General features: G+C 40.0%; 1 protein-coding gene across 3 annotated transcripts in view; it reads right to left on the reverse strand.

Annotated features, from left to right (window-relative positions):
• ano2b (anoctamin 2b) overlaps positions 1-15,266 on the reverse strand; it is a 107,078-nt gene that overhangs the window by 55,399 nt on the left and 36,413 nt on the right. For 2 of the 3 annotated variants that reach the window (XM_055006565.1, XM_055006564.1), the window contains 7 exons: positions 13,881-13,964; positions 5,672-5,746; positions 5,229-5,430; positions 3,877-3,988; positions 3,707-3,764; positions 3,467-3,567; positions 542-684 (listed from right to left, as the gene is read on the reverse strand). In XM_055006565.1, the coding sequence (XP_054862540.1) occupies positions 542-684; positions 3,467-3,567; positions 3,707-3,764; positions 3,877-3,988; positions 5,229-5,430; positions 5,672-5,746; positions 13,881-13,964 (775 nt within the window). The remainder of the gene's footprint in view (positions 1-541; positions 685-3,466; positions 3,568-3,706; positions 3,765-3,876; positions 3,989-5,228; positions 5,431-5,671; positions 5,747-13,880; positions 13,965-15,266) is intronic. The other variant, XM_055006566.1, reaches the window with a different exon arrangement.

Raw genomic sequence — 15,266 nt, forward strand, 5'->3', positions numbered from 1 at the left:
AAATTCAAGACATATCCCAGAAAAACGAACACAAATTAAATTGAGGCGTTTTAGCTAAAGCGCTGGTGAGATGAGGGTCAACATGAATACAATCAAAGGTAATTCAGAATAGCTTGTCTCTTACATGGCCTTTAAAATATACATCTGACACTGATTATAACAACGGAGGAAAAAGATTTAATCAGCAGCTGCATTTCCAGTATTTATGTTCGGTGGTTGTTGAAAGGCATGAATGTAAATGAATTACTGTAGATGTAGCGTGTGTGTAATTATGAATCAGACCTCTGTTGAAAAGCAACAAGTTATAATCAGAGGTGTCTCACTTAAAATTCTGTTTCTTGGACTACCGTATCCATCACTCTGTCCTCCTACCTGAGAGATTTAACCATGTACTTTATCAGATGAATGTAAATGAAAGCTTAAGTCCAGGTGTGAGTGTTTACCTGAAAGTGTAGTCCCAGAGACAGATTATAAAACTATGTTGGTGCCTAAATGACTGCTCTTTGTCCATGTGGCTGTTTATCTGTGTGTGCAGACTCACTCATCTCCATGTACTCTGGCGTGAGGCCTTCAAAGGGAGCGAGAGCGTAGTCCAGGTTCCACTGCTGTGGAGGCCTCTCCTCCTCCTTCTCTGTCTGTGCTGATTCTTTCTCCTTTAATGCACGCACCAGTTTCTTCAATTTCCTGTTAGGATCATGGACAATGTGAACGCAAAAAAGAAAACACAGAAAACTTTACTGTAATCGAATATAAGAAATGTCGATGGGATACACACTGAGAATATTTCAAGTGAAAAATGCTAAATATCTGTGACTCACAATAAAACTAAAATGCGTTTAAAAGTATCACTGGCAAAACATGGAGGTAATTTTCTGGAAAACTGGCTAATGTGGCTACTAGGAGTTACAAACATCAGAAACCCCCAGTTTCTGTTATGGGCTGTATGAACATCAGGGGTCAGTAGTGGTTTAATAGTGGAAAAAAATAAACATTTTAATATCAAACTTAGTTGAACTGACATGACAGCATTTTTTTTTAAAGCAGGGTAACCTGTATTTAACACTGAATTATGTATCACAATTAAACATTTGCACCTCATAACTACAACACAACTAAATAACTGATTTTGAAATAGTGATTCCAATGAAAAAGAAATGTCTTTCCCCAACAAAGAAAATACCACTCTTCACGTTTTAACAAGACATTGAGTACATGTAACACTCACTAAAGCTTTGCTGGAACAACACAGTTTGACACAATCACTGCTTGTGAAACACAACAACCAAACAAGTATTTACAACACAAACATTTCACTAAAACCTCATTCTACTAACAGCCAGATGATGACTGTTTTTAAAGAAAAATGAAGAAAAGAGTCTGGCTAAGATGAAGACACAGAGGAGAGCAAAGAGAGAGCAGCGTTTATTTGTACATCTGTAAAATATGACCTGATGTGAATAATCCAGGCTTACAACATGTGTTGGTGCATGTATACATATTATAGTAGTGCATGTGTGAAAGGAGAGTGCCTGTGTGTGCAATATGTTTATGGTATGCATGGTGTAATATTGTGGTTGTGCCAGTTACTGTGTGTACTCCTTGTAAAAACCTATAATAAAAGCAGCTAAATGCTTGATGACATTATTTATGAAGTAATCACAAAGACACAAGAGTGTTAAAGTGTGTGTGGTACATCCAAGAAGGCATAAATATTTTAATGTACTGTATGTTCCTGTCTACTTTGTCTCTTTCTTCCTTTTCTCTCCTTTTGTAGCAGTTGCATTGATTTACAGTGGGGACTGACTGGCGATATAACTTATAATGCAAGGCGTCCTACAACTTGAAATCAAATAAAGATGAGACAGTATGTTAAATTAAAGTTAAAACGGAAACCATTATGTTATATTATGTTCTGTAAACTACCTTTGACCTGTATTATATTAAAACAGCACCACAGCACATTACTTGATAATCATGAAAATACAGTATTCATCACTTTGTAAAGTTGGATTTCCTTTTCACAACACTTAATGTTTAGGACAGAAGTAATCAAGTCTTTCCAGTGTAATTTTTTTGCCATTTTAAAATGCTCCTCATGCTCTCTATCAGGGACAAGCTGGGACAGCAGACAGAACAGTTCATAGCTCAAACCCCTCCTTACACAGCTATACCTTTGTAATGTGTGCAGCATGTAGTTTTACAGTGTCTTGTGGAAACACACATGGGCACCCATGGAAAAGATTGTTGTCTTAAAGACAGATTATGTTGCTCCAAAATCTAAAGTTTTTTTTTCAGCATTGTGCAAAGTGTAAGCAACCCTTGCCAAGGGCACGTATACAACCCCAAATCAGGGCCAGTCATGGTCTCATGCCTGCCAACAGTCTGGATGGTCCTTTTCCTCTAGAACAGACCACAAATATTAATTCGTGACCATGTTTCAACTATGTGATGATTCATTGCTGTTGCTTCCAAGCCCAGAGAAGTCTAGGGCACTTCTGGACACTGTTAACGTAAACCTTTCATTTACTACCTATTTACACCTTTCCATTAACTACGCAATGTGTTACTTGACAAAGGTTTGAAAAAGTAGACCTGATTCTAGGTGGATATATCACACGTCACACAGAAAGTCTTCTGCATCCCCTGAAATCTTTTACACCTCGTCTGTGGTCTTTGTCAGTGGAGCCCAGGCCTCACTGTTAGGGACGAGTCTGTGTTGTCTGCATCTGACGTTGAAACAGAGGTGGTTCCCGGAATCTGCAAGTTTTCATGCTGTCTTCTCATACTCCCGCACTAGTTGTAGGGCGTTCATCCCAAAGTGCAAAGGAATATGTCTGTGTAGATTCTCAGAGCTTTGAGAGTGACTTACATCTTTTTAAAACTAGTGAAAACCTCTGATGTAGTGCCATCACTCTGCAGCTTCCAAGTCACCCCATAAAACTTCACACTGACTCACAGTAAAAGACTGATTTTACTGATCACCTTGCAGGTGTGAAAGCTTTTAAGTGGATGAAAGTGAAGCAGATGCGTAGATGGTGTTTTTGCATGCGCTGCAGCTCGCTAATCCCTCAGGATGTACTATGGACAACAGAGCATTTGATGGGACTCATTTAACAGGTCAGAGGTCAAGCTGTGCTTACAGCAACAGTAACAGTGCAGCCTGAAGCCACAAGGCACCTCTGTTGTGTGACAGTTGTTATAAACAGAGCTGAACTATAGCCTTTGGGATTTGCATGTAAAAGCTGAGCTACTACACAAGACGGAGTACCACTGTACAGACATGGAAGGAATGTTGCTTGAGGAAGAACGGGAAGAGGGAATCTTGTAAGAGCTTTTGAGGAAGCATGTGTGTATGTAGGTATTTGTGTCAAAACATGTTATTGTCTAACTGCTTTCTTACTTGCTCCTCTAGACTCCTGAAATTCCAAACTGTGATTACAAAACAAGAGGAAATTAGTGGACTTACGGGATGCCGATCTCAAAGATGTTGTTTTGGATTAGCTGCTTCCCCAACATGATGATGCTGAGCTGAATGCACAACTCAATGAGGCAGCCTCCTGGAGCGCACTGAGGAACACACACACACACACACACACACACACACACACACACACACACTTGATCTGAACACATATTCATTCTCACGGTGTGTTTTATTTGTTCAAGTAAATTATGATAAACAGAGATTCAAAGTTGAATTACAAACCTCCTCCATTCGGTAATCATTGAAGACGTACACATAATTTCCAGGTCGACCAGCAAACCTGCAAAACATACAAACACAAGAAAAAAGACACAGTAGTGACATGAAGATGAAGATAATCTCATATAAACTGGGTTTCTACAGTACAGTACACACATGGATGCAAGTCTTACCGTCCCTTGAAGAAAGCCACATAAAAGATGGGAGCGTATGCATTCATAAACTTAAGTAAGAAGGCTTTCAGAATAAGACGCTCTTCAAAGTTGGTTTCTGTCTTGGGAATCTCTGAAAAATAGTTGACATGAAAGTGTAAGAAAGAGCTGACATTGATTGTTTAATGAGGTCAGAGGGCTGCAAGGGCCTCAAGAGCAGAGCAAGTTAAATGACAGTAACATGAAATATAGGATGTGTAAACATATGAACATGAAGTGGAATGTATGTATAGCATATGAGGTTAAAGGTCAAAGTTTTCCATGTATGTTTTCTATAGTAGGGCTCTGAGAAAAATGCCAATTCTGTCAGTCTGAATCTTAAATAGTTATAACACCAGCTGTGGTGGAAGTAGGTTAAATACTGGCACTTTTCATCCTGCATATCCTCACTCTCACTCTCTCTCTCTCTCTCTCTCTCTCTCTCTCACACACACACACACACACACACACACACACACACACACACACACACTCCTTTCTTGTTCACACATCCTCTTCCAAATTTTTCCGCCTGTTTCAGAGGTTGTGAATATGAATGTAAATGTGGGTGAAACCTCCTGGGATGACTGATGGGACGACTGGAGCATGAACACATCAAAGTTTTATCAAACTGTCCACCAAGAAGCAGAAAGACACTTTCTGTCTTTTACACACAAATGCCCACAAATAAAGATGCAAAAAATATGGATATGTTTTATCGAGATGCTTCTGGCAATATTTTCATTTCACATTATTTAAATTTGTCACATTGAAAACACAAGTACCTGAGTTCCCATCAGGAATGTGTAACTTAGATGAACTTCTAACATTCATTTATGGCAGTTTTGAGTCAACGGTTACATTGAAAGGACCATTACAGCGTATTTTCCTTATTAGATTTACAGATTTATACCACTCACATATTTGTCAGGTTAGTATTAATAGACAGCCAGGACATGGTTAGCTAGGCATACAAGTTGAGGGCAGGAACGAACAGCGAACCTGGGCCAAATAGATGAAGATAACAGTCTGACAGCACCTTTAAGGACTGTGCTAGATTTTCCTCACATGCAAGTAAGTATAGATCTATATAAATTTGTGTCCAAAGTGCACAGTGCGTAGTAGTGTGTATGCAAACCTACGTCAGTGAGTTTTCCAAGTGGACCCCAGCAGACAAGAAATGTAGTATAATAATAACAAGTACGTGTCCCTGCTCACATATTGCCCACTGACACATCCTGTCTTGTTTGTTTCGTCCACATTTTCAAGTCACATTGTACTGGGATCTTTAAGCCACAGTTATTTACATGACTAAAATGATTGTATGTCTGTACCTAGCTCAGTCAGCCACAGCGCCACAGCACCGTAGATTTCATCTAGGATCAGGATAACCACGAGGTTGATGATGACCGCAGTAGCTGTTACCGTCACCCGAACGTTGGACTTGGTCTCTGGGTCGGGGCTCATCGCCATCAGTGCTGACACTGTGATCCGGTAGATGATGACACCGAAAACCGCGGAAAACGTCAGCCCAAACTAGGAGTAAAGAAAAAAAATGAGAGGAAATAAATCATCATTGCTCAGTCATATTTGTCAGTTGGTGACTTTGCAGTGGTTCAAATCAATTTTTCAAGAAGACATGGATGTAGGTCAGTCATATACTCACTTCTATACATTAACTGTATCATAAATATATTCCATTTAAGTGCTTTCAATGTTAAATACTAAGAAGATGAATGTTCCTATATGCTAACCTGATTTTACCATATGTACTTACCATAAAGAGGATAGAGGAAACATTAATGAAGTATCCAGGAAGACGGTCTTTCCAGGTCAGCTTCTCTATGGCAGACTGACAGAAAGGATAGGGACGATGGGGGGAAAAAAGAGGGAAAGTTGCCAGTTACTCACACAATGGTCCATGCATCTTTAACTTTGTTGGGGAAGCTGCAGTGCAGAACACAGAACCTCCTACAGAGACATCTCAAAAGAGAGGAAAGAAAGAGAAGAGCTGCTTCACTAGGTTGGGTTGATGAAAAAATAAATCTCAGTGATCTGATGTGAAATGTATCGTCACACTTCCCCTTCCTCCTTTCACGGGGTTTCTAAAAGCTGAATGGAGAATTGAAGCAGCAGCAGCGTCTGAACTTCACCACCTCCACAGAAAACATTACTACATTTCAGCAGAGAGATATAAAGGAGGACAAAAGCTCATTTTACCGTCTACAATCTGAACCCGGAGACTGGTTTGGAACAAATGTTTTCATTCTACAGAGTCTCAAACATCCAGATGACCTCCTGCTAATGTGGCAAATGCATTTTCCCAGGCACTAACATGGGAACCTTTTAGAAAGCATTGCTTTATTACTGAAATAAGAAAATATTGCTGTCGTCAACCACTGCATAAGAAGACATGGATTAGTACTGTCATCATTTGTAAAAACCAGTAGTAATGGATTTAATGCTGGTATTGCAGAAAGCATTTCTGCCACATGCGTACAAACACCCAACTGCTAGACTAGCTTATGTGTTTTGACGGCTTTATACTCCATGGTTTACAAGTTTGTTGGCCAGTACATATAAAGAGCACTTTCATATATTGGTTGGAAACAACTAGTTGTCTTTTTGCCAAAAGAAGGCTGAATTGACCTTCATGTCTACAACCCAAATATCAAGGCACAGCCAGTAGAGAGTTATCTTCATCCATCCTAAAGGACACAATGGTTTGTGGAGGAAATCCAGCTTACTACATCAGTATCTTCTTTTAAATCACTTTGAAGACTTTTTTTGTATTGAAAAGCTTTAAAATAAATTTTCTCCAAATGTTTATGTCTCCTTTTGTTCCTGGCTTTTAAGATGCATAGGTATCCTGTTCTTGACATTCCATTTGAATACTCTACTATAAGTGTAATTTCATCCACTTTATATATATCTTATTGTTACATGTGTACTGTTTTCTGTATTTTATGAAACACTTTGTAGCACTGATTTGATATACACTACAGTTCAAAAGTTTCAGGTCACTTAGAAATGTCCTCATTTTTGAAAGAAAAGCATTTTTTTCAATGAAGATAACATGAAATGAATCATAAATCCAGTCTAGAAATTGTTAATGTGGTAAATGACTATTCTAGCTGGAAACAGCTGATTTTTAATGGAATATTTCCATAGAGGTACAGAGGAACATTTCCAGCAACCATCACTCCTGTGTTCTAATGCTACATTGTGTTAGCTAATGGTGTTGAAAGGCTCATTGATGATTAGAAAACCCTTGTGCAATTATGTTAGCACATGGATAAAAATGTGAGTTTTCATGGAAAAAATGAAATTGTCTGGACGACCCCAAAACTTTTGAACGGTAGTGTACGGAACATCCTCTATCAGCTGTACCCACTTTGCCCTGTAGAGGGTCACCAGAGGCTGTTATCTCCAGTCCATCACAGAGCTAACACAAGGAGACAGACAACCATGCACACCCATATTTACAGCTACAGCCAATCTAGAGTCAACAAAATTAAACTACCAAGCATGTCTTTAGACTGTAGGAGGAAGATGATACAGGCACAGGAAGGCTCCAGCCAGCCCACAGGATTAAACTCACAACCTCTCTGCTGTGAGGCGACACCGCCAACCAAGACTTTTTTCTTATGTCTTGTAGGAATTTTTTTTAAAAAAGGGGGTTTGGACTGAAAAAACAGACATATCAGGACACCACAAATGTCTTATAAAAAGAAGGTAAAAATGACGGAGAGGAAAACTACTTTGCAGAAATTTCGTGTATCGGTTCGCTCACATGCTGACTTTTTCTTGTAATCACTCACTTTAGTGTATATGACATGATCCTTGTGTGGGGAAATCTGACCTACTTACATCATAAAGAAAAGCTGGTGGACTGGCCTGTCCAGCATTAAATCTGGTTTGATTTGTGCAAAGACAAACGCAGCATCTCCATCCTCAGGTATGTGACCCCTTTCACTCCAGCATGAGTGACTACTGGCATATACACACATACACTTACATGGACAGGCTCAGGCAGAAGCACACAGGAATTTCACATAGAGACCTCACAGTACACTGAGTGACAGAGAGACTGTACAAGATGTAGCATACTGACTGGCAGTGCAACAGTGCCATCTAGTGAACAGATTAAAATGGTGCAACTCTTCAGTACAAGCTTCTTCTGTAACGCACAACCTCAAATCAGTACAAAATGCTGCACATTATTTAAGTTGTAAATAGCAAATTGTGTAGTTTGTGGAATTTTGTACACCACAGACAATGAGAGTGTATCCATGGATATATTGATTATATGGGAAAGCGATATCATTAGTGTTGTCTGTCATTTATTTTATGAGAATTTTGATCTACTGCTTCTTTGTTCTTCTTTGATGGAAGCATGTGGTGGAACTACAACTCCTCATTGGGGTATATGCATATATATTTCTGCTGTAGTCCACCAGATTTTGATGAGAGTCCACCTGACTGATGGACTCTCCATCACCTACTAGCTTTGGGAATGTTCCAGTAAAATCAATTTTTATCACAACAATGAGTCTGACAAGAAAAAAAAACCTAAACTTCACTCAAACTTCTAATAAAGCTGCATTAACACTGCAGTAAATCTGGAAATATTATATGGTAATCCATAGCTACATAAGAAAGCACTTCCATGTAACCTTCATAACCCTGGTATAATCAGTTCACATTATCGCACATGTTTCACATGAATTTACATCTTCTTTGCTCTAACTGTATTTCTTGTTACATCTCTGCTTGGCAAGTATTTAGCATCTCTGCAGACAAGAAATAACTTCATTAGATCCATGAATTTCACAGTCATGTAGAAGCTGTTTATAACAGTGAGAGATGGACAATCTTGTGTGTCTGTTTATCTGTTTTCCTGCTGGGATCAGCAGGCCATGGGGCTCTACATTAGAACTGAGTGCTTAAATAAATTTAGCAAAGTATTCATTTTTGTTTTATATCTACATTGTAACCAGCAGTTACAATGCTACAATACAAGAAAAAATTCAAATCAAACTGTGCTGCTGAAACAGACATAGAAAAAAATCACACATTTAATTAACTTCTCAGTTGGCTTCTGCAAGGTGTTGAAGCTTGTTGAAAATATCTTTGTTGGAAATCCAATCAGCTGAACACTGGCTTGTGTCTCTGTGTGTGGGGAGCTGTGTGCCTTCTTTATAACCAATTAAATAATAACAGCTTCCTTCTTAGTTATATATTTACAACTCTGTAAACTCCCCAGATTCTTAGATTCCTAGCTGATACAAAGTCACTAACACAAACTACCATACAGCTGTACAGCTGGGTGTTTGATCCTTATATAACATATCTGAACATATTACAGACGTGTTGTTTCTTTCTGCTTAAACTGTAATGTCCCTAATTTGAAATGTCTAATTACACAGAAATGTGCAAAAAGAGTCTGTTATTTGCAGTCATTTGTGTCGTCTCTAGTCATATTCATATGCAGATGATCTGCAATTGTAGCTCCCAGTCAGCAGTGTGCTGTTCATACAAGGTCTGGCCTCTCAGCAGGATTGTTCAATAAATGCTAATGACTGCCTGACAAATGCTTTCTTTAGAATGGACCACTACAGTACCTCCAGCAAGTTATCTCTTTAATCTGCATATTAGACATGTCTTTATGAGCTGCCTTTTTGACACAAAACACTAAAACACTTCTAGCAATGCTTTCTCTGTTGTATAGACACACACAAACACATGTTGACAAACCTCAGAGATTGACATACTGAAAGACGAAAAGACCTTCAGAGTAGAAATCTGGGTGTGTGTGTGTGTGTGTGTGTGTGTGTGTGTGTGTGTGTGTGTGTGTGTGTGTGTGTGTGTGTGTGTGTGATGGTTGGTTGGTGGGGACAGCCATCAGAGAGGAGGCTAGTAAATGGGTCAGGTGATATATTTGGCTCATAACATCCACTGAGGAAAGCCCAACAAAGCCTAGATCTGGTGACCGAGACTCAGTCACAGCTTTTATTTCTCTTTGTCACCCACTGCATGTCTTTACCACCATTCCTCTTATTATCCTAACTAGGTTTATATCAGTCAACTAACTGAGGAATCAATTAATTGTTGCAGTTTTACATGACATATTTCAGCTGTTGAAATACATGATTGAGGTAAATAACGAGAAGAAAACAGACAAACTACAGTACCTGCAACATTCAAACCTACTTTTACCTTCAGAGGATGTACTAGTTGTTCAGCAGCAATCAATGGCAAAGATGCAACTGTCACTGACAGATACTATTTCTACTATTTAAAGCAGACCGAGGTGAGGAAACTCCTCCACCACATTCACATTCTTGCAATGCATGTGCTGAGAATATGACTTCTAGCAGTAATTTTACACAGAGACACACACAGTCAGGATTGGTCATATACATGCAGTCACACAAAAACTGTGTCCAAAATCATTCTTTACTACAGGGTCCACTGTATTTACCTTTCGTCACTGTAGCCAAATGACTGAACTTTGAGGTTAAAATACACCGATCAGGTATAACATCATGACCACCTGCCTAATATTGTGTTGGTCCCTTTATGCTGGGAAAACTCCTCTGATCCAGTGGGGCATGAACTCAGGACCTCTGGGATGTCCTGTGACACCTGGATGGTGGCAGTGGATTCTGTGTGGGTTGCAGGGTAGGACCTACCTAGATCAGACTTGTCCTGGACCATACCACAGATGCTCAATAAGATTTGGACATACTGAGAATGGAACCCAGGTGAACAGCTAAGCTCTGTCGTGTTCCCTGGACCACTCCTGAGCAGTTTTTGTGATGTGTCGGGGTGCATTGTCCTGCTGAGGATGGAAACTGGTATCGAGGACTGCTGTTGCCATTTGGGGTGGGGAGTTGGGGGGTTTCTTGACCTACAATGTTTAGGTGGGTGGAACATGTCAAACATCCACATGAATGTCAGGACTCAAGGTTTCCCAGCAGAACGTTGCATTATGAGAAGATGATGGATGTTATTCACTTCACCAGTCAGTGGTCACAATGTTGTGGCTGATCGGTGTTTACGGAAAATAGGTTGCCCTCACAAAATCCCACAATACAACTGAATGTGTCCAGGTAATCTATTCCTGGCTAACAATCCCAATCTTTTTTTAGTATGTGTGACTGTCCTAGTTCAAAAAATGATTTGAAAAGTTTTGACAGTGATGTGTCCGACATGACCTCAGTTAATGAATAAACCTGGGAAAAAACTGCATGTCCATCATATCAAAACACTGCTTCAGTCTGTCAGTTTACCAAATAAACGATGCAGCATTTGGTTTATACACAAAGAATTTATGTTCTTCTACTTGATTTATTGCACATTAGCAGCATTTGGTGGATTGACTGTAGTTCATCCTGTGGTAGCAGGTGTAACATGCAGCATTCAGTCAACAAGCACAAATAACCACTTCAGTCATACTTTTAAATATAATCTCTGGATTATACAGAACATTCCACTGTCTCAGGTAACAAATTAAATGGTTCAAGTGTGTGTGAGAGGGAGAGTTCTGTGTCGCCATAGTGACAGTCACTAATCTTACCCCTGGCTTCCTGCCCAGCATGCATCACTCCCACTCAGCCGCCCTCCCCCTGCTTCTCTCCATCCCTTTACTTCTCCAAGTCTCTCTCTGTGTGTTTGAGCTACGTCTCTCTCTCTCTCATTGTCTTATTCTCTTTGTAGTTTCACACTCTTTATTTTTTGGACTGTAAGTTGTTACGACTAACAATGCTGCCAAAGCAGCAGATGGAAAAATAATATTACAGTTATATTCAAGTGGCCATTCACTAGCTTATTCACTGTGCATTTATTGGCTTGTCATAGCGTAAAAGATACCAGTGTAACTCATGACATTAATTAATGATGACTCCGTGGGCCTTACCAATGAGTCAGCCATTAACAATATTATTAGTAACAACTGTGGCTGATGAATTAAAATGTCCACAGTGAGAAAGGTAACACAGAAAAATTAAGTAACTGAAGCAGATTATTATAATTTGTGATACAAGTTTATAATATTTAAAGATGGGACTGGTGGTAATCTATATTTATTTACTTTGAACAAATCCCATGAAAAGACCAAAGTCCAATATTTGCTAATTTTGGCTGTTGAAATAAATGATTGAGGTTAATGCTAATTTCTATCTGTATATATGTATGTATAGATTCATATATATATATATATATATATATATATATATATATATATGCACCCTGACACACCTCAAAAACTGCTCAGGAGTGGCCTGGGGAACATGACAGAGCAACAGTGTTCACCCGGGTTCCACACTCCCCAGATCCAAAGCTTATTGAGCACCCATGGGATGTACCAGGATAAGCCTGATCTAGGTAGGTCCCACCCTGCAACCCACAGGACCCACAGAATTCACTGCCACCATCCCGGTCCATGTCCCATTGGGTCAGAGGAGTTTTAGCAGCATAAAGGAGACCAACACAATATTAGGCAGGTGGTCATAATGTTATACCTGATCCGTGTGTCTTCTAACAAATAAAAAACACCATGGAAGTGGTAACAAGGTAAACAACTAGAGGGGGTCATCGTCTCTGTCAAAGGTTGTTATTTGTCAGCGACTGCCAAGGGTCAAAAAGACAGGCCTTTTTTAAGATGAGCCCTGAGTGGCTGCTGATAGTGTAGCTATGGCTGAGACAGTGATGAACAATGATTGACAACCCTCTACCTTGCAGTACCTTACCTTCGTTTAGTTAAACTAAATGAAGTCAGTGCTGCCATGCTGGCAATAAAATATTAGGAGCGGACCTGCCCAACCATGTGGAAAGCAGCTGCGGATGAGTGTAGCAAATTAGGAAATCAAGTGGAGATTAATAGGGTTCAGATCAGGCCATTTTCCACCCATGTTGTTGGCTTTCAGTGTGTGTTGTGGCCTGTTTATAGCCACAGGGATTAGTTTAAATTTATCCTTCAGACCCAACAACAAATCATTTTATCAGCACTGCTTGTTCTGTGATATTGCACCGCAAATACTTGTGTTTAAAAAAGACCAGATTGATTTTCTAACATTGATTAGTTTAAATAGCTGAGCTAACAGGAGTAAAGTGCTTTTACTGAGGACTATTTTCAGCTCTGGACTAATACGCCTTTGGTTGTTTAGGAGTATTTACACCACTTGGGTGGTGTACAGTATGTGGGATTAAGTCAAAATAAATTACAGTGTCACTCAATGCCACTGTGCAGCCAGATAATGAGGTTTTAATAGTTTCAACAACATTGCAGCTCAACAGCTAAAACTGACTTGACTTCTCATGGAAGAATGTTCTAGATTTACTGACCGACTTCCAGGCACACATTTGTCTCTGTTGATACCAACTGCAAATTTATCTCATCTTTTGCTAAAGGTACATGCTGCAAATGATAGATATTTGTCTACACCAAACCAGCTCAGTCACTATCTATATAGACAACTTTTCCTTGCCTAAAATCTTACATAAATAAGAAAAGTTCCATCTCAAAAATGTGTCTATCATAGAATACACTGTACAAACAGGTGACATCACAGCAAGATTCACTGCAGGAAGAGCGATTTGAATGAAAGAGAAATTCACACAAACTCATACAGGACTGGAAATTCAAGCAGTTATATGTGACACATTTTTTTGGAAAAATTATGTCTTTCTAATCCGTCAGAGTGACTGGAAAAGATGTCCTGATATCTGGATTGACATACAAGAAATTGCACAGAAGGTTGCGCAAACAAATACCTGAGGAGTGGAGACTGTAGCAGCCAGAGGATGGGACAGGAAGAGAAGAACAGATAGACAGCAGCCTGCAGGAGAGGAAAAGAAACGAGGGGAGAGGAGAAGGAAAGGGAGGTAAGAAGTAGGAGGAAAAGGAAGAGGAGAGGAGAGGAGAGGAGAGGAGAGGAGAGGAGAGGAGAGGAGAGGAGAGGAGAGGAGAGAGGATGGGTTACCGGTATTCCTGCAGCCATGGCAGACAGTAGTTTTTGTCTCCATCTGTCCTTCCCTGTCACTGTCCCGTCCTCCTGCTTCTCTGGCTGCAAGACAGAGGGACAGGTTACACAATCACACACACACACACACACACACACACACACACACACACACACACACACACACACACACGCATGCACACACTCATCTTCACAACACACCGATCAGTCCCAACATTAAAACCATCTTCCTAATGTTGTGAAGGTCCCACGTGTGCTGCCTGTTGAGGACTGGACATGGACCTCTGGAGGTGTCCTGTGATGTTTGGCATCAGCACACTGGCAGACAGTTCTTTGAATGGGGCCTCTGTGGGTCAGGCTTGTTCTGGCACTTTACCATTGATGCTCTGTCAGACTGGGAAATAGGGACTTTTGAAGCCAAGTCAATTTCTTGGGCTCTTTGTTTTGTTCCTGGAGGTGTTTTCTCAGCAGTTTTGCGGTGTGATGGAGGCCGATGCCAGTGGGAAGTACTGTTGCTATGTGTGTTTGGTCTGTCACAATGTTTAGGTGGGTGGTACATGTCAGCATCCACATATACCAGAACACCAGAACCCAAAGTTTCCCAACAGAACATTGTATTGCAAGGAGATAATAAGAGGTTTTCACTTTACCTGTCAGTGGTTTTAATCCTATGACTGATACACACACACACACACAGACACACACACACACACACACACACACACGCACGCATATTTTCAGGTCTTTACACTATACAAATGTACTGTATAGAGACTATAAACTGAGCATTAAACTAACCGATGTATCAATCACTGTGTTGCATGTAAAAGTCCTTGTCCATGTGTTGAATTCTGACCTTGATGATTGGTTTAATTCACTGACAAAGTTCACCCATTTTGTGTAATCATTTATTTTTTTTAATACCTGTCTTGTCATATATCTTAGTGTTAGAAAATGTCTGATGTACAGGACATACTGTTAACCTGCAAGCTATATGCTTTATGATTGCAACATAGCATACAAGTGAATAATGTCAATAATCAGCTACATAAATGTCTAAGTGGTGTGTTTTCTTTTTCAGTCAGCATATGGCATATTTCTCCCTACAACTCACACCTGTAAGATTCTTCAGCTCTTTTAATTCTTTTTTTGGACATTTTCTGCCTTTCTTGACAGCAACAGGAGAGATTGACTGGAATTGTAGGGAAAGAGAACAAGGGAATGATGCGCAGGAAAGGTTCGGCCAGCTGGGAATGAAACAGAGGACTTGTTGCTTAAGGCATTTGCACCCATGTGGCACGTGCCCTGACCACTTGGCTAACAGTTTGTCCCGGCTTTCCTACTTTTATCCCAGATCATGTTCTGGGATGGTGTAGCCGTCGTTCT

The sequence above is a fragment of the Amphiprion ocellaris genome, chromosome 21, assembly GCF_022539595.1.
Source record: "Amphiprion ocellaris isolate individual 3 ecotype Okinawa chromosome 21, ASM2253959v1, whole genome shotgun sequence".
NCBI lineage: Eukaryota > Metazoa > Chordata > Actinopteri > Pomacentridae > Amphiprion > Amphiprion ocellaris.